Source organism: Piliocolobus tephrosceles, chromosome 12, assembly GCF_002776525.5.
Source record: "Piliocolobus tephrosceles isolate RC106 chromosome 12, ASM277652v3, whole genome shotgun sequence".
NCBI classification, from domain to species: Eukaryota; Metazoa; Chordata; class Mammalia; order Primates; family Cercopithecidae; genus Piliocolobus; species Piliocolobus tephrosceles.
In genome coordinates this window covers 75761308-75781351 of record NC_045445.1, presented here as the reverse complement: position 1 = coordinate 75781351, position 20044 = coordinate 75761308, and the positions used below count along the sequence as shown (strand labels likewise).

The 20044-nt window shown below is 40.7% G+C and overlaps 1 protein-coding gene across 1 annotated transcript; it reads right to left on the bottom strand.

Annotated features, from left to right (window-relative positions):
* Window positions 1–1599: 1599 nt before the first annotated feature.
* Window positions 1600–10438, bottom strand: TAF9B (TATA-box binding protein associated factor 9b). Its single transcript, XM_023202334.1, has 7 exons — window positions 10301–10438; window positions 9583–9664; window positions 8693–8829; window positions 8480–8614; window positions 7646–7721; window positions 5233–5343; window positions 1600–3613 (listed from the first exon to the last, which is right to left on the bottom strand). The coding sequence occupies exons 1-7, from the start codon at window positions 10349–10351 to the stop codon at window positions 3450–3452; spliced, it is 756 nt and encodes a 251-aa protein (XP_023058102.1). The 5' UTR covers window positions 10352–10438; the 3' UTR covers window positions 1600–3449.
* Between the last annotated feature and the right edge of the window lie 9606 nt (window positions 10439–20044).

The window sequence follows — 20044 nt, the reverse complement described above, 5'->3', positions numbered from 1 at the left end:
AAATAAATTTGAGTTCCTGTTATGTGCTTAAAGACGTGATAGAGGGAATATAAGACAGCATTTATGTTCCAAAGGAATTTTTAACCTAGCCAAAGAAGATAGTAGATAATTTGTGTGCATATAAGCTAGAACAGCATAAGGGGCGGGGCATGGTGTCTTATACCTGTAATCCCAGGACTTTGGGAGGCTGAGGCGGGCAGATCACCTGAGGTCAGGAGTTTGGGACCAGTCTGGCTAACATGGTGAAAACCCGTTTCTACCAAAAATACAAAAATTAGCCGGGTGCGGTGGCGGGTGCCTGTAGTCCCAGCTATTGGGAAGGCCGAGGCAGGAGAATCACTTGAACCCGGGAGGTGGAGGTTGCAGTAAGCCGAGATCACACTACTGCACTCTTGCTTGGGTGACAGAGCGAGACTGCCTCATAACAAAAACCCCACAAAACAGTATAAGGATATGCTAATTTGGAATTATGAATTGGTAAAATATTGCAAAGGTATATGCTTTTAAGTTGTAAATTCACCTTTAACCCTAGACTGTATATATGTGTGTGTTTATATGCAGAAAAAAAAAAAAAATCCCCATGTCGTAAGTGAACAAATTGGTTCTTTAGCTCAGTGTTTTCCTGTTTTCTTCTTCATTTCCAAAATTTCCCTCTAGCACAGGGGTTTACACATGATCAAAAAGGAGTATACAATGAAGACACCTTCCTCATTCCCCTACCTACCAGTTTCCCTCCCCAGAAGCAACCTCTGGAAGACCAGTTTCCTTCAATCTAAGGCTACTTAATATACATAAAGAGGCTGGGCGCGGTGGCTTACGCCTGTAATCCCAACACTTTGGGAGGCCGAGGTGGGTGGGTCACGAGGTCAGGAGATCGAGACCATCCTGGCTAACATGGTGAAACCCCGTCTCTACTAAAAATACAAAAAATTAGCCGGGCGTGATGGTCGGCGCCTGTAGTCCCACCTACTCGGGAGGCTGAGGCAGGAGAATGGCGTGAACCCGGGAGGCGGAGATTGCAGTGAGCTGAGATAGGCCACTGCACTCCAGCCTGGGCAACAGAGTGAGACTGCATAAAGAGCATACCATGTGTGTATATCTGTATATAAATATATTAAAATGTAAATGGTGGCATACCTGCTCTTCTGTAGTTCTGATTAGTGTTTTCTTTCCTGCCTCTTGAGTATTCCCTGTCACTTTGGATCCCTGAGACCATAGTGTGCATCATATCTTTCATTCTCCCCCTGCCCCATGCTGGCTATATTCCTATATTCATACTTAGATTATAGACACTTGTTTGCTACCCATAAAAGGAAGAACTAGAGGTAACAGTGTCCTCACCCCATTTACCATCAGCACATATTTTTTAAAAATTCCACCTAGAAGCTGAAGGACAACAGATTTAAACGCATATTCTTTTACTCATTTTCAATTTGCTTCACTATGATGTGTCACATGCTGATTCCAGATGAAAGCAAGTGATTTTCTGATACATAATTAACTGTTAAACAAGTCTTAATGGCTTTTGGCCAAGAGAATTACTGGGTTTTGTTATCTCCCTTGAATCCTTTAAGTAAAAAATGAAAGAGCACTGATTGATAAGCTCAAATTTTTATTAATAACCTTGGAACAAATACAATAATTTCTTATATAGTATTTTACAATTTTGAAAGAATTTTCACAAATACCAATTGAACCCTCACAACAGCCCTGTGAGGTAGGCAGGGTAGGTGTTACTTTCCTACTACTAGTGAGGAGAACAAGGCTAAGAGGTGAAGTAAGGTCACACAGTTGGTAAATGATGGAACTAGGACTAGAACCTAGGCCTCCTGACTTGCTGCCTCCCTGAGAACATTCAAGTAATAATATCCTATGCTATATAATGAATATTTATCTCCTATGATGTTGATCAGGTCTGTTTTTATACATTTTACCTGTTTTTATATTACTTTTCCCTAATATCGAAAACACTAAAACTGATGAGACATTTCTTCTCTGTTACTGGACTTTTTCTTAGATATATCAAGCATTATCCTAAGATGAAACTTCTGTTTTGAGGATCCTTGGCTATAAATTCTAAATTATGATACGAACACATTTATTTTACAAAATTCTACAAAAGTACATTGAACTTAAGAAAAACAAAACAGGTGTGTTTATATTTGCAAAAGCTTTGCCATCTTTCCCAATATGACTTTAATATCTGTGTAAATGGAAAACAGGGTAAAGTGTTCAGCAACATTACAGTATTATTGGGAAACCTATGCAGAGTGCACATAAATGCAAGTCACATCACACTAATTTGTTTTCCTTGTGGGCCTTATGGAGGATGGAGAACCATCAGTGTCTTACTTTCAGGTTTGATCCCGTCTTACATGTGACATCCTCATGTCAACAAGCTAAAAAAATGATCTGAATTATACCAATGGGGGGCTCAAGCAGCAGTGATCAAAACATAATATGTACGTGGTAAAAAGGAACACTTGTTCTTCAGTGGTTTTTGCCTAGGTCCAGTGTAATTACTTATCAAAACATGTTTTAAGCTACAGCATCTCTTGTTAAATTTAGAAATGTGAAACATGTACTTATCAACTTGGAATACAAGACTAAAACTGAATGTAACCCAAAACTACCTGTCAAGCACAGTAAAGCTTAACAGGCATAAAAACTAAGGTGTAAAACCCAACTGCTCTGATATTAAGAGTGAAAACCAGCAAATGCAAACCATCAGGTTAAAGTGAATCACAAAACATTAGGCATGTAGAGCATGTTTTAAAAATAGGAAAATGACACTGAGTTGTATTACCAGGAATGATATTTTTAAAATTCCAGGTATGGCCTTTTACATTTAACAGCAATGGAGAGAAACAAGCCTATGGGGGAAGTGCAGAAAATGAATGGGATCCAGAAAAGGAGTTGAGTTTGGGAGTTAAGGAAGGCAAAGAAACAGATACATTCAAAATGGATTTAGAATCTCTCCTCTAAATCCACCCTTTCCAAAAAATGTTTCCTAAATTGAGAGATTTGGTAAAAAAAAATAAGCTAGTGACAGTAACTATATTACCTTATAAAATAAAGTAGTATTTAAATGTAGATCAGAAATTATGCTGTTAAAGATAAATCTGCTGACCAGGCTGTAGAACCTGAAACTTAGGTGCTGCTATCAGTGATAGAAGGCAGAAAAGTGTCTCAAAAACAGAACTGCCATACTAGGACTCAACATTAATGAAACTATTAAGAAACAAATACTTAACTGTTTGTAATTGAAGCCTAATGATAAACACATTTGTATGTTTACTAAAGAGATCTAACAGTTTTAACTGATGAAAAATACTGCAGCTACGTTTCAGTCTTAAGGTAAAACGAGAAGATCTAGAATATTCTAGTTCAGTATACTGAGTTCAAAACCAACTTTCCTTTTGAAATGCATCTAGACTAGACTATATTCCTTACATAATATCATTGTCATCATCTTCTTCATGTTTTCTCTTCAGCGGGTTTGCTTCATTGGCCGTGTTCTGTGACGAAACCATGTTGGTGGTAATAAGAATATTTTTGGGCCCAATCATTGAAGGATTAATCAGAACATTTTGAACTGCAGTTGTTGCAGGAACTGTAAACAGAGAAGAAAGCCCCCCCCAAAACCAAGCTATGAATTACCCAGAATCCAAAACATGGTAAAAAGTATACAACAAAGCTGAATGTAATTCTAATACCAATTTCAGTAGCATGAAGTGCAACTATATCATAGAAGAAGAAACACAGGTACTTACACTGCAATGAGTTGAATTAAATTTTAAAAAATCTTTATTTTTAATTAGCAAATAATAATTGTATGTTTATTTATTGTTAAATTATTAATTTTTTTTTGAGACAGTATTTCGCTCTGTCATCCAAGCTGGCATGATCTTGGCTCACTGCAACCTCTGCCTCCTGAGTTCAAGTGATTCTCATGCCCCAGGTTCCCAAGTAGCTGGGATTATAGGCATGTGCCATCATACCTGGCTAATTTTTGTATTTTCAGTAGAGACAGGGTTTCACCATGTTGGCCAGGCTGGTCTCAAACTCCTGGCCTGAAGTGATCCTCCTGCCTCAGTCTCCCAAAGTGCTGGGATTACAGGTGTGAGCCATCGCACCCTGCCAATAATTGTGCATATTTATGGCATATAATGTGATGTTCTGATCTATGTATAGATAAAGATTAAATCAAACATATCTAGTACAAGGTTGAAGAAGTTCTGTTGTATTTTAACAACCTAGAATTTCAATTTAGTCATGGGAAACTGCACTGGACTCATCATGCAACATACTAAATAAAGGCCTATGTTCAAGGTCAGGAATCACTTCCCTAATAGGTCAGTATTTTACATAAGTTGCTTATTGCGTGCAGTTAGGTTTCAGAAGATGTGAAATCTAAACATACTTATTAGTAAACTGTGCTATGACAGAATTCTACTTATTCCAGCCGCGTGTGTCTGTGTGTGTGTGTGTGTGTGTGTGTGTGTGTGTGTGTGTGTGCGCGTATCCTATGAACTAAAGATACAGTTTCATTTGAATGATACAGTTTCATTTGAATTTACATTTATATTCTGGATTGCATACACATATTCATCACTAAGTTTTGTCGCTTTCTTGAGCTTTTACCTTAACTGCTTTTCCTTGAAGATGCCTTAGATTTGTGGATCCTGTTTAGTTCATGGTGTTCTTTGAAAATCTGATGAACACACTGACTACTCTTTTCCTCCTCCCCAAAACATTACATATATAGTAGTCCCCCCTTATCCGCAGTTTCAGCTACTTGTGTTCAACTGCGATCCAAAAATAGATGAGTACAGTACAGTAAGATACTTCGAGAGAGATCACATTCACATATATTTTTTACAGTATGTTGTTGTAATTGTTCTTTTTTTATTATTGTTAATTTCTTGCTGTGCCTAATTTATAAATTAAACCTCATAATTTAGAAAGTTTATAAATTGAACTTTAAAGGTTGTAAATTTAACTGGGGGTCTTGGAACATAATCCCTCAAGGATAAGGGGGGAGACTCTAAAATTTCACAGAATTTTAGAGGGCTCATAGGTCCCTCTGAAGAACCCTGACTTGCAGCATTACTGCCACCTTCCTGTTGGGATATTAAAACAATTTACCTCTTGCTATAGGAACACAAATGGTTCTACAATTTCAAATTATTACAAATTACAAATTCTGTTCCCTACCCCCGATCACATTACCTGGTTTGACAGGTGTGGACTGAGAAGGTGGAATCTGCACCGTAAATCTTTGGCTTGTCACTGACATTGGAGTTGCAACTTTATTTGGGACAGATACTGTTTGTGGGGTTGCTGTAGTTACAATAAACAGACCATGTTTGTTAGGTGATTTATACAGATTTATATTCTACACTCACCGCAAACTATCTTCAAAGCAAAGGAAACTAATAAAAGGTGAGGAAAAAGTCATTAAAAATAAGAGCAAAAGAACCTTAAAAAATTTACAAGCTTGCTTAGATGTTACAAAATTCAGTTTAGAATAGTGTTAAAGAATGTAGGCTCTGTAGCCTACCTGCTTTGAGTTTGAATTCAGGCTCTCACCTACTAGCTGAGTGTCCCTGGGCAAGTTATTTAAATTTTTGTGCCTCAGTTTTCTCCTCTGTAAAATGGGAGATAATATCACCTATTTCATATAATTCTTGTGAAAATTAAGTAAAACTAATCCCTGTAAAACTCTTCAAACAGCATCTGGTACATAGTAAGCACTGAGGTTTAGCTGGATGAAGACATAAAGATGAGAGTTTAACCTACCAGAATAAAGACCCAGGTTTTCTATTTATTACCTTAGTTAGCACTTTTCATCTTGGTCGCTTGCTGAGAATCAGAAGATGTCATCTATGCCCATGAAACTAAAGCAGAGATCAAATATACCCCTTGAGGTCTCCAGGTGGGCCCAGAAAATTTATTCCCTTTCTGTGTTCAGATACTTCTTAAGCAGAAAAATATCTTGGAGATAACCTAGTCTAAACCCCTAATCATCTAAATTCTACCCATTATTCCAAGGTACAACTCAAATACTACCGTGTTTTATAAAACTTTCCTTAATTTTCTCAGTTAAACGTCTTATATTCTGCCTCTGAAGTTCCCTTAATGTCATAGGAGTCATTATTATTATCTTATCTCACTGACTAGATTACAAGCTTGGCTAACATTTTTCATCCTTGTGAGCACACGGCTCTTTTACCTTGCTCCTAATAGCTACTCAACAAATGTTTGCTTAATAAATGTATTTTGCAAGACTCGAAGACTTACTATACATACTGACATCATTGCTCTCTCAAAAAATACATTTATGGAAATGTAGCCATTTCCAATTATTCGTTTGGGGATGCAGGCTATCCAATACATGCCTTCCCCCTGGGAACCAGCAGCCTACCCAGAGATAGAGTTGCTGAGGACACTACAATGATCATTTCTAGAGAAAAAGGTGAAGAAAGTCTAAGGGAAGAAAGCTCAAAAGTACCGAGAAATCCAGGTTTTACTGCTTTCTCTCCCAAACACAGAAGGTAAGACCTTCCTCTAAAATATCTCCATCCCTAAGTAAGTTTTCCCATGTATTAAGGATCAGTCCAAAGAATTTGGTGAAGCGTAATGAAGCAATGTAAGTATTTTATTTTATAAAGAAAAAAGAAAATTCACAGTAGGTGAATGTTTTCTTGGCCTAAGGATTATTAATACATTTAAGCAGGTATGGAGTTCAGGCTTTAAAACTGAACACATTAGACTGTAGATGGAGCCTCCCCAAATTGAACAGAGTAAATACTCAGGTCTTAAGGTCTATATAAATCATTTTAATTTTTTTTTTTTTTTTTGAGACAGAGTCTTACTCTGTCGCCCAAGCTGGAGTGCAGTGGCATGACCTCGGCTCACTGTAACCTCCGCCTCTTGGGTTCAAGTGATTCTCGTGCCTCAGCCTCCTGAGTAGCTGGGATTACGGGCACCCATCACCATGCCCGGCTAATGTTTATATTTTCAGTAGAGACGGGGTTTCACCATGTTGGCCAGGCTGGTCTTGAACTCCTGACCTCAAGTGATAGGCCCGCCTCGGCCTCCCAAAGTGCTAGGATTACAGGCATGAGCCACTGCACCTGGCCAACTCATTTTAATTTTTTTTAAAGTTTAAAACTTGCATCTTTAGGGCTGGCGTGGTGGTTAGAATTAAAAACAATTTTTTTCTTTGAGATCCTTAAGATTTTTGTACATCTTAATCTTCTACTGTATTCTCTTATCAATTTATTTGGAAATTTAAATTTCTAATAGGTAGTCTACTGCCATAAGTGTCTGTGGCACCTTATAGAAGGCATAAAGTACACAGCTAAGAGTAAACTGCTTTTGGTATCAGAGTTTATACCACCAACAATGGGGGCAATGTCCAATTTTATACTCATTTGAGATCAGACGTTCCTTGTGGCTTTCTCATTTTGAAAGCCAGTAACATGTATGTTTATAGTTTTATTAGAGGATGAGTAAAATTATTAATAGTAACACATACACAAGAATTTCTGATTCACTTTTTGACTTGCATTATAGTTCAAAACCAAGTGCTGAGGCACTGCTTTACCAGCCAGAAATGCCATTGTCTCCTCTCACTTACCTATAGTAGGAGTAGTAGGTTTGCTACTAACAGCACCAACACTTAATCGTGGAACTAGTCTCCCTTGATTAGGTCCCTAGGGGATTTAAAAAGCAAATTAATGTTAAGATATGACACCTAAATTTACCAGGAATGAAATTAGGATTGCTGATGTAAATGATTATGGATTATCCATGGCAAGAAAGTCCTGTTTTTGTTCTCTCAGTGTTCTAAATCCAACATTTAATCTGGGGTTTGCATAAACATATACATGTCTTTATATAAAAATAGATATGAATACATATATAATCTTATGCAGTATTAAAGTTTAAGATAGAGTCTTATTTGAATGGGGATAACAGCTAACTACTTTGTGATTTGTAATCTTAACTAGTCAATTTCTTAACCCAAAAAAGAATAAAACTCTTCTAGTAGAACTTCAGAAAACAAAGGCAGCCTATTATAGGGAGAACTTTTTCAGTGGTGGGAGGGCTTTAGGTCGTATTTCAGAAAGCTGGCCCAATTCCTGATGGTATCATTCCCTCTATTATTAGGCCTCACTAAAAAACTATGATATAGTGGAAAGATTGGGAGTTATGAGGCTTGGAATCAGTCCTAGCTTTGCTACCAACTTCACAAATGAGTTCAGGCCCCGCTTCCTGATGTGAACAATGACTGTTGAGTTAGATGAGCACTAAAGTTCCATCTAGCTCAAAAAATTTTTTAAATTAAAAAAATTCTAGTAAGTTATCTTAACTTTTAATCTATTATACTAGCTACAGGAATTTGCTTTTCACAAAGTCCCCTATCATATTCCACCTTTTAAAAAAAGAAAAGTTGGCTAAAATTTCTTACCTTTTTAATTAAGGACTTCAGCCTATAGTTTGGAGCTGTTAAGCAGTATCTATCAGGTGGCAGTCTAGGTCCTGCATATGGCTTAATCAGTGGCAAAGGGGTTTGATTTTTCTGCCTTGCGATATCCAGTAAAAACTTAAAAAAAAAATCCTTATTAGAACTACAGTTTAAAAAATTTTAAGTAAAAATAACTTCAAATCCAAGTTTGCTCACATCTCTTGGGGGAGGAGAGGTAAAAGATTGGTCAGCACGACACTGGATTGCCAGTCTCACATCATCTGCATCAACGTTAGGTTTCTTAGCATGGCTCGAATAAATTTTTGCATCATCCAGAATTGTAGTCACATAACCTTTAAGAACAAAACAATCTTTTCTTAAACATATGAAGACAGCTTAATATTTATGGCTACTTAAAAAAAGTTTCCACTAATTTGTAGACAGTTTATAAATTTTGTGTTTTTTTGTAGAGACAGGGTCTCACTATGTTGCCCAGGCATAACTCAAACTCCTGGCCTCCGGCCTCAGCCTCCCGAAGTGCCGAGATTACAGGTGTAAGCTACTGTGCCCAGCCTAAATGCTGATTTTAATAGGTAATTGTCCTGTCTATATGATCAGTTTTAAACAGATATCACCGTATGAATACTACTGTCCCCTAGCATGAACTCCTTTTTAGTTCTGTAGGCTGAATTCTACGATACTGTTAACATAATTTGGTTTAAAATGTTCTTACAAGGCTGGGCGCGGTGGCTTACGCCTGTAATCCCAGCACTTTGGGAGGCCACGATGGGCGGATCACTTGAGTCAGTAGTTCAAGGCCTGCCTGGGCAATATGGCGAAACTCCCTTTCTACAAAAAATACAAAACTTAGCCGGGCATGGTGGCAAGTGCCTGTAGTCCCAGCTCAGGAGGTTGAGGCATGAGAATCGCTTGAACCCAGGAGCCGGAGGCTGCAGTGACCCGAGATCCCGCCACTGCCCTCCAGCCTGGGCAACAGCGAGTCCCTGTCTCAAAAAAGAAAAGAAAAGAAAAGAAAATGTCCTTACAATAAAAATATCTTTTCTAGTTCACAAGTTAGGCAAGTTTTTGGTGTTTCATTAACTTACGGAAAGCAAATTCCAACATTTGATTTATAACCCTTGGTTCATATTCTGTGATTCCCATATCCTTCAGGATCTGTGCCATCACCTGTGGATTCAAATAAAAACGCCAGATGCAGAATTTGGTACTGGAAATCAAGGCTGGACAGAAGGGTAGTATTTATATTTATGATACAAGGTTCCCCTTCTTTGGGCTCCAAAGTCCTACTCACCCTTGCCCTCCCAAGTGAGTCAGTGATCACACCAAATCGCATAGTATGCTTTTGCAGAAAACGTTTATTTTTATTTTTTGGCGGGGTTGGGGGCGGGGTGAGGGGCAAAGAGAAGACAAGTTGGCTTCCCCAGCAGAGGCAGGGATAGCTCCAGCTGGTTGTCATTTTTGGCTGTGGCGGCGGGATAAGCTAGCATCAGAACCCTGGACGCAGAGTCAGGGCTGGCAGACAGGTAGAGACGAGGGGGCGGCAGGGGCCCGAAGCCCAGGACACAAAGCTGGGCAGCCGTTCCGCAAGCTCCGCTGGACCACGACCCTCTGGCAGAGCTTGGCCCGAGCGGCGAGATAGGGGCCCGGGGGCCAGGGCGCATCCCCATCACCCTCACCTCCTGACGACCCTGACCAGACTGAAACGAGCGTGCGAGCCCACCCTCAGGCCCTCAGCGTGGCCCTGCCTCGCAGGTCCCTGGCTGCACCTGGCTTCGCGCTCCGCCGCTCATCCTTCCCACTTACCAAGGCATCTCTCGGAGCGTTCTTGGGAGGCGCCATCTTGCCCGACTCCATGTTATCCAGCCACTCGTCATCCGAGGAGAGAGGAGAGACAGAGGAGCTCGCGGGCTCCTCGCTCAGGCTCCACCCCTGCGGGGAGCGGGAGGAGGGAAGTGGAAGGCGGGGTTACGTGCCAGCCGCCGGGGGCGGGAGTTTCAGCAAGGCCCTGGCCAGGGGAAGAGAGGCGCTCGGGCGCCGGAGCTCAGGATTGGAAGAGGCAGGTAATCCTTCCCCGTGGAGCCTGCTGGGGGCTGAAAGAAGTAGAGGAGCCGAGAAGCTCGACTCCCCAGAGTTGTTCTCCGGCAAAGGGCACCAAATGGGCCAACCTCACCTTTGCGGGGATCCCTCCTCACACCTCCATGGCTACCACCTTGGCCCCTTTCGGCTTCCCGAAATTCCAGACCCAGTCAGTGTTAGGGCTGCTTGGTCCAACACAGTTGGACTAGTTACATTTGAATGTCACATCAACAACGAATACATTTTTAGTATAAGTATATCCCAGATTTGCACAGGCCATACTTATGCTACGAAATAATTGTTTTGATGTTCATATTTAACCAGGTGTCCCGGATTTTTATTAGCTAAATCTGGCAATCCTACCCAATAGCTTGCTGTCCACACAGGATTTTCATTAGCCCTTGGCACACTCAAAGCCCTACCGTGGCTGCCCATTTCACACTGATGAAAAACTAAAGCCTTCACTCTGCCCGTTAGAGACCCTGTAGCCACTCTCGGCACCGAGCAGCTTCCTGTCACCCCGCTGAGGCCAACACAGGACCCTTCCTTGCCTCCCAGTTACACCCTTCCCCGCCCCTCCCCACAGAACTGCCCGAATGACTCTCATGAGAACCGACCATCTAGCCCCAGTGACTTTAAAAAAAAGTGCATCAGTTAACTATCTCTGGCTTAAAATGTCGCAGATAACTCATTCTTACCCTCCACATAAACCAACGCCCTAGGATTCTCCATCTCCGGAACAGGAACTCACCCAGGCCAGAAACGGAGCAGGCAGCCATGTTGGTGCTTTCCCTCACAATCCACATTCAATCTAGCAACAAGTCTTGTCCGGGTGACCTCCCAAAGTTCTATCCATGTCTCCACATCTCCATCCAGTACTACTATGCTAACGAGTCCAAGCCAACATCCGTACTCACCAAGATTACAGAAATATGCTCCCCAAATAGTGTCCCCCGACATTCCTTACACAGCTAGACGGACCTTTTGGTCATAAATCCAATCACTGTTTTCCTTAAAACCCTCCAGCGGCTCTCCTCACAAACACATACACAAGTACACACTAATTTCCCAGGCTCAGTGGGCCCTTCAGTTTTGCGGAGCAGCTCACCTCATCAGACTCAACAGAATCAGCCATCCACCTCGCCGCCAGCTTGAAGTTTGGGCCGGAACTCCCAAGAACCGTGTGTTCTGAATACATTGTTTCGAGTGAGAGCACGTGCCCCCACGCTGAGCTAGTGCCTTTCCCCACTCTCACTGTTGCCAACCCCTGTGCAGAACAGTCGCTTGCTTTTGAATATTTGCAAGGTACATTTAAAAATAGGTGGAGGCCAGGCACGGTGGCTCACGCCTGTAATACCAGCGCTTTGGGAGGCCGAGGCAGGCGGATCACTTAACGTCAGGAGTTTGAGATCGGCCTGGCTAACGTGGTGAAATCCTGTCTCTACTAAAAATACAAAATTTAGCCGGGCGTGGCGGCACAAGCCTATAGTCCCAGCTACTCAGGAGGCTGAGGCAGGAGAATAGCTGGAACCCAGGAGGTGGAGGTTGCAGTGAGTCGAGATGGTGCCACTGCACTCCAGCCTGGGCGACAGAGAGACTCCGTCTCAAAAAAAGAAATAAAATAAAATAAAAATACGTGGTATATTTGCAGGGTACAACATTTAAGACTACCTTAAAATACTCTAGTAAAAGAAAGCCTCTCTCACCTGTTCCGGCCACTGATGTCACTTTCACAGAAGGCACCATTGTTTATCAGTTTCTATTCTGTGCAATTTACAAATAGTATCTTGTTTGTATATTTTTCCTCCCACTAGAATGGTACTACAGTCTTTGGGTGACCAACTTTCAGAGAGCCAACCCAGGACCTAGATGTTGTAGATGAAGAAAACCCATAATATATTATAAATAATTGTCCATATGTATCATTACTTAACAATGTGTTCGCTTGAAATTATGTTTTTATGTATTATTTTCTGTTACATAAGTGCTATTTAAACAACACTAGGACTAAACCGTGGCCATTAGTAGTAATTAATAGTAGGATAAGTTAAATAATATGTGTGAGAAAATCTAACAATGTTTTTCATTATATTTCTGTCTTCTGCACAATCTAACTCTTGCACATTTAAATTTTGTACTCTGTATTGTGTATTCTTTATATATAGAAATATGACTTTTAAAAGGAATGTAAATACAATAAGACAAACAGCTATCTATCTATATTTTTAATTTTTCTGTGCATATAGTAAGTATATATATTTATGGGGTATGTGAAATGTTTTGATGCATGCATGCAATGTGAAATAATCACATCATGGAAAATAGGGTATCCGTCTCTTCAAGCATTTATTGTTTGTGTTACAAGCAATCCAATTGCACTCTTTGTTATTTTAAAATTTACAATTAAGTTATTTTGACTATAGTCACCCTGTCGTGCTAGCAAATGCCAGATTTTATTCATTGTTTCTATTTTGTTGTACACATAAACATACCTGTATCCCACTATCCTTTCCAGCCTGTGGTAACCATCTTTCTACTCTCTGTGTCCATGAGTTCAATTGTTTTTAGTTTTGGATCCCACAAATAAGTGAAAACATGTGATGTTTGTATTTCTGTCGTTGGCTTATTTCACTTACCATAATGACTTTTGGTTCCATCCTTGTGGTTGCAAATAACAGGATCTCATTCTTTTTTATGGCTGAATAGTACTCCATTGCGTGTAAGTGCCACATTAAAAAATTTTTTTATTTTATGTTCAGGGGTATATGTACAGGTTTGTTATATAGGTAAACTTGTGTCACAGGGGTTTGTCATACAGATTATTTTGTCACCCTAGCACCAAATAGTTATTTTTCCTAATCTTCTTCCTCCTCTTACCCTCCAATCTTAGGTAGGCCCCAGTGTCTGTTGTTCCCCTCTTTGTGTCTATGAGTTCTCATCATTTACCTCCCACTTATGAGTGAGAACATGTGGTATTTGGTTTTCCGTTCCTGCGTTAGTTTGCCAAGAATAATGGCCTTCAGCTCCATCCATGTTCCCAGAAGACCTGATCTTGTTCATTTTTATGGCTGCATAGTATTCCATGGTGTATATGTACTACATTTTATTTATCCAATCTGTCACTGATGGGCATTTAGGTTGATTCTGTGTCTTTACTATAGTGCATAATGCTGCAATGAACATTCACATGCATATATATGTGTGTGTGTGTGTGTGTGTGTGTGTATATATATTTAGATGGAGTCCTGCTCTGTTGCCCAGGCTAGAGTGTAGTGATGTGATCTCGGTTCATTGTAACCTCTGCCTCCCAGGTTCAAGTGATTTCCAGCTAATTTATGTATTTTTTTTAGTAGAGACAGGGTTTCATCATGTTGGCCAGGCTGGTCTCGAACTTCTGACCTCAAGTGATCCACCTGCCTCGGCATCCCAAAGTGCTAGCATTACAGGTGTCCACTGCACCTGGCTTGTATTTGTCTTTATGGTAGATGATTTATATTCCTTTGGGTATATACCCAGTTATGGGATTGTTGGGTAAAATGGTAGTTCTCTTTTTAGCTCTTTGAGGAATTGCCACACTGCTTTCCAGAATGGCTGAACTAATTTACACTACCTCCAACAGTGTATAAGCGTTCCCTTTTCTCTGCAACCTTGCCAACGCCTGTTATTTTTTGACTTCTTTTTATTTGAGACTGGGTCTCACTCTGTCACCCTGGATGGACTACAGAGGCACGCTCACAGCTCATTGCAGCTTTGACCTCCTGGGCTCAAGCGATCCTCCCACCTCAGCCTCCTTAGTAGATGGGACTATAGGTGTGTGCCACCATATCCAGGTAATTTTGGTACTTTTTGTAGAGGTGGGGTTCTGCCATATTGCCCAGGCTTGTCTCTAACTCCTGGACTCAAGCGATCTGCCCACTTCAGCCTCCCAAAGTGCTAGGATTACAGAAATAAGCCACTGTGCCTGGCTTGACGTTTTAATAACAGCCATTCTGACTGGTGTGAAATGGTATCTCATTGTGGCTTTGATTTGCATTTCTCTAATGATCAGTGATATTGAGCTTTTCTCATATACATGTTGGCCACATGTATGTCTTCTTTTGAAAAGTATCAGTTTATATCCTTTGCCCACCTATTGACGGGGTTGTTTTTTCTTGTGCATTTGTTTAAGTTGCTTAGAGATGCTGAATACTAGACCTTTGTCAGATGCATAATTTGCAAATATTTTCTCCCATTCTGTAGGTTGTCTGTTTACTCTGTTGATAGTTTCTTTTGCACTGCAGAAGCTCTCAAGTTTAATTAGATCCCATCCGTCAATTTTTGCTTTTGTTGCAATTGCTTTTGGCATCTTTATTATGAATCTTTGCTTATTCCTATGTCCAGAATGGCATTGCCTGGGTTGTCTTCTAGGATTTTTATAGTTTCAAGTTTTACATTTAAGTCTTTAATCCATCTTGCATTGATTTTTGTATATGGTATAAGAAAGGGGTCCAGTTTCAATCTTTTGTCTATGGCTAGCCAGATATCCCAGCACCATTTATTGAATAGGGAGTCCTTTCCCCATTGCTTGTTTTTGTCAGCTTTGTTGAAGATCAGATGGTTGTAGGTGTATGAGCTTATTTCTGGGTCCCATATTTTGTTCCATTGGTCTATGTGTCTGTTTTTGTATGAGCACCGTGCTATTTTGATTACTGTAGTCCTGTAGTATAGTTTGAAGTCATGTAACATGATGCCTCCAGCTTTGTTCTCTTTGCTTAGGATTGCCTGGGCTATTAGAGCTTTTTTTTTTTTTTTTTTTTTTTTTTTTCCCAGATGAATTTTAAAATAGTTTTTTTGGCCAGGTGTGGTGGCTCATGCCTGTAATCCCAGCACTTTGGGAGGCCGGGGTGGGCAGATCACCTGAGGTCAGGAGTTCAAAACCAGTCTGGCCAACATGGCGAAACCCTCTTTTAGTAGAGATTTTTAGTCTCTACTAAAAACACAAAAATTAGCTGGGTGCAGTGGTGGGCACCTGTAATCCCAGCTACTCGGGAGACTGAGGCAGGAGAATCGCTTAAACCCGGGAGGTGGAGGTTGCAATGAGCTGAGATCATGCCATCGTACTCTAGACTGGGTGACAGAGCAAGACTCTGTCTCAAAAAAAAAAAAAAAAGAAAAATTTTTTCTAGTTCTGTGAAGAATATCATTGGTGGTTTGATAGGAATAGCATTGAATCTGTAAATGGGCAATATGGCCATTTAAACAATATTGATTCTTCCTATCCATGAGCATGGAATGTTTTTCTATTTGTTTGTATCATCTCAGATTTCTTTGAGCAGTGTTTGGAGTTCTGATTGTAGAGATCTTTCACCTCACTGGTTAGCTATATTCCTAGGTATTTTATTCTTTTTGTGGCAATTGTGAATGGCATTGTATTCCTAATGTGGCTCTTGGCTTCACTGTTGTTGGTGTATAGAAATGCTAGTGATTTTTGTCCATTGATTTTTGTATCCTGAAACTTTGCTGAAGTTGTTTATCAGCTAAAGGAGCTTTTGGCCTGAGACTATGGATTTTCTAGACACAGAATCATGTCATCTGCAAACAGGGACAGTTTCACGTCCTCTCTTCCTATTTCGATGCCCTTTGTTTCTTTTGCCTGATTGTTTTGGCCAGGAATCCAATACTATGTTGAATAGGAGTGGTGAGAGAGGGCATCCTTGTTTTGGTACCACATTTTCTTTATCCATTCATCTGTTGATGGACACTTAGATTGCTTCCAAATAATGGCTATTGTGAAGAGTGCTGCAATAAACATGGGAGTGCAGACATCTCTTTGGTATATGGATTTTCTTTCTTTTGGGTATACCCAGCAGTTGGATTGCTGGATTACATGGTAGCTATATTTTTGTTTTTTTGAGGAACTTCCAAACTCTTCTTTATAGTGGCTGAATATTAATAATTTACAATCTCACCAACAGTGTAGGAGACTCTCTTTTTTCCACACCCTCGTCAGCATTTGTTACTGCCTGTCTTTTGTATAAAAGCCATTTTAACTGGAATGAGATAATATCTCATTGTAGTTTTGATTTGTATTTCTCTGATTGTCAATGATGTCAAACACCTTTTCATGTACGTTTTCCATTTTTGTGTCTTCTTTTGAGAATGTCTATTCAACTCTTTTGCCTATTTAAAAAAATCAGATTATTAGATTATTTTCCTATAGAGTTGTTTGAGCTTCTTATATTGTCTGGTTATTAATCCCTTGTCAGATGGGTAGTTTGCAAATATTTTCTCCTATTCTATGGGTAGTCTCTTCACTTTGTTGATTGCATCATTTGCTGTACAGGAGCTTTTTAACTTGATGTGATCTCATTTGCCTATTTTTGCTTTGGTTGCTTGTACTTGTGGGGTATTACTCAAGAAATCTTTGCCAAGATTGATGCCTTTTGGAGTTTCTCCAATGTTTTGTTTCAGTAGTTTCATAGTTTCAGGTCTTAGATTTAGGTATTTAATCCGTTTTGATTTGATTTTTGTATATGGCAAGAGATATGTGAATCTAGTTTCATTCTTCTGCATATGGATATTCAGTTTTCCCAGCATCATTTATTGAAGAGAGTGTCTTTTTCCCAGTGTATGTTCTTGGCACTTTTGTCAACAATGAGTTCACTGTATTTGTGTGGATTTGTTTCTGGGTTTTATATTTTGTTCCATTGGTCTATGTGTCTGTTTTAATGCCACTACCAGGCTGTTTTGGTAACTGTAGCTCTGTAATATAATTTGAGGTCAGGTAATGTGATTCCTCTAGTTTTGTTCTTATTGCTTAGGACAGCATTGGCTATTCTGGAGTTTTATTGGTTCTATAAACATTTTAGGATTGTTTTTTCTGTTTCTGTGAAGAATGTCATTGGTATACTGATGGAAATTTTATTGAATCTGTAGATTGCTTGTACCTTACAGATCTCCTGGCCTGTAAGGTTTTCTCTGAAAAGTTTGGTGCCACATGTATTGCAGCTCCATTGTATGTTATTTGTTTCTTTCCTCTTGCTGCTTTTATGATCCTTTGTTTGTCCTTGACCTTTGGGGTTCTGATTATTAAATGCCTTGACATAGTCTTCTTTGGGTAGTGATATGATTTGGCTGTGTCCCCAACCAAATCTCATCTTGAATTGTAACTCCCACATTTCCCATGTGTCATGGGAGGAACCTGGTGGGAGGTGACTGAATTATGGGGGTGGGTCTTTCCTGCACTGTTCTTGTGAGAGTGAATGAGTTTCATGAGATCTGAATGTTTTAAAAATCTAGGGTTTTTCTGCACAAGGTCTCTCTTTTTCCCTGCTGCCATCCATGTAAGATGTGACTTGCTCCTCCTTGCCTTCTGCCATGATTGTGAGGTCTCCCCTGCCACGTGGAACTGAGTCCAATTAAACCTCTTTCTTTTGTAAACTGCCCAGTCTCGGGTATGTCTTTATCAGCAGTGTGAAAGTGGACTAATACAATAAATTGGTACCAGAAATGAGGTGCTGCTGAAAAGATACCCAAAAATGTGGAAGTGACTTTGGAACTGGGTAACAAGCAGAGGTTGGAACAGTTTGGAGGGCTCAGAAGAAGACAGAAAAAATGTGGGAAAGTTTGAAACTCCCTAGGGACTTGTTTAATGGCTTTGCCCAAAATGCTGATAGCAATCTGGACAAGAAAGTCCAGGCTGAGGTGGTCTCAGATGGAAATGAGGAACTTGTTTGGAACTGGAGCAGAGGTGACTCTTGTTATGTTTTAGCAAAGAGACGTGGTGGAATTTTGCCCCTGCCTTAGAGATTTGTGGAACTTTGAACTTGAGAGATGATTTAGGGTATATGGCAGAAGAAATTTCTAAGCAGCAAAGCATTCAAGAGATAACTTGGGTGCTGTTAAAGGCATTCAGTTTTATAAGGGAAGAAAAGCATAAAACTTTGGAAAATTTGTAGCCTTACAATGCCATAGAAGAGAAAATCCCATTTTCTGAGGATAAATTTAAGTCCACTGAAGAAATCTGCATAAATAACAAGGGGCTGAATGCTAATCCTCAAGGCAATGGGGAAAATGTATCCAGGGCATATCAGAGGTCTTCAGGGCAGGCCCTCCATCACAGGCCCAGAGGCCTAGGAGGAAAAAGTAGTTTTGTGGGCCAGGTCCAGGGTCCCAGTGCTGTGTTCAGCCTAGGGACTTGGTGCCCAACATCCCAGCCACCCCAGCCATGGGTGAAAGGGGTCAATGTAGAGCTTGGGCTGTGGCTTTAGAGGGTTCAAGCCTCAAGCCTTGCCACATGGTATTGAGACTGCAAGAACACAGAAGTCAAGAATTGAGATTTGGGAACCTCTGCCTAGATCTCAGAGGATGTATGGAAATGCCTGGATCCCCAGGCAGAAGTTTGCTGCAGGCACAGAGCTGTCATGGAGAATCTCTGCTAGGGCAGTGTGGAAGGGAAATGTGGCGTTGGAGCCTTCTCATGGAGAACCTCTTGCTAGGGCAGTATGGGAGGGAAATGTGGGGTCAGAGCCCCCACAAAGAGTTCCTACTGGGGCACCACCTGGTGGAGCTGTGAGAAGAGGGTTACTGTCCTCCAGACCCCAGAATGGTAGATCCACTGACAACTTGTACTGTGTGCCTGGAAAAGCTGTGGACACTCACTGCCAGCCTGTGAAGGCATTCAGGAGGGAGGCTATACCCTGAAAAGTCACAGGGCTAGAGCTACCCGCTACCCAAGACCATAGCAACCCATCTTTTGCATCAGTGTAACCTGGATGTGAGACATAGAGTCAAAGGAGATCATTTTGGACCTTTAAGATTTGTCTGCCCTGCTGGATTTTGGATTTGCATGGGGTCTATAGCCCCTTTCTTTTGGCCAGTTTCTCCCATTTGGAATGGCTGTATTTACCCAATGCCTGTACCTCCATTGTATCTAGGAAGTTAGTAGCTTGCTTTTGATTTTACAGGCTCATAGGCAGAAGGGACTTGCCTTGTCTCAGTTGAGACTTTGGACTGTGGACTTTTGAGTTAATGCTGAAATGAGGTAAGACTTTGGGGGACTGTTGGGAAAGCATGATTGGCTTTGAGATGTGAGGATATGAGATTTGGAAGGGGCCAGGGTTGGAATGATATGGTTTGGCTGTGTCCCCACTCAAATCTCATCTTGAATTGTAACTGCCACAATTCCCACATATTGTGCGTGGGACCCAGTGGGAGGTAATTGAATCATGGGAGCTGGTCTTTCCCCTGCTGTTCTCACAATAGTGAATAAGTCTCAGGAGATCTGATGGTTTTATCAAGAGGAGTTCCCCTGCACAATTTCTGTCTTTGCTTGCTGCCATCCATGTAAGACATGACTTGCTCCTTCTTGCCTTCCACCTTGATTGTTAGGCCTCTGCAGCCACGTGGAACCATAAGTCTATTAAACCCCTTTCTTTTGTAAATTGCCCAGCCTCGGGTATGTCTTTATCAGTGGTGTGAAAATGGACTAAT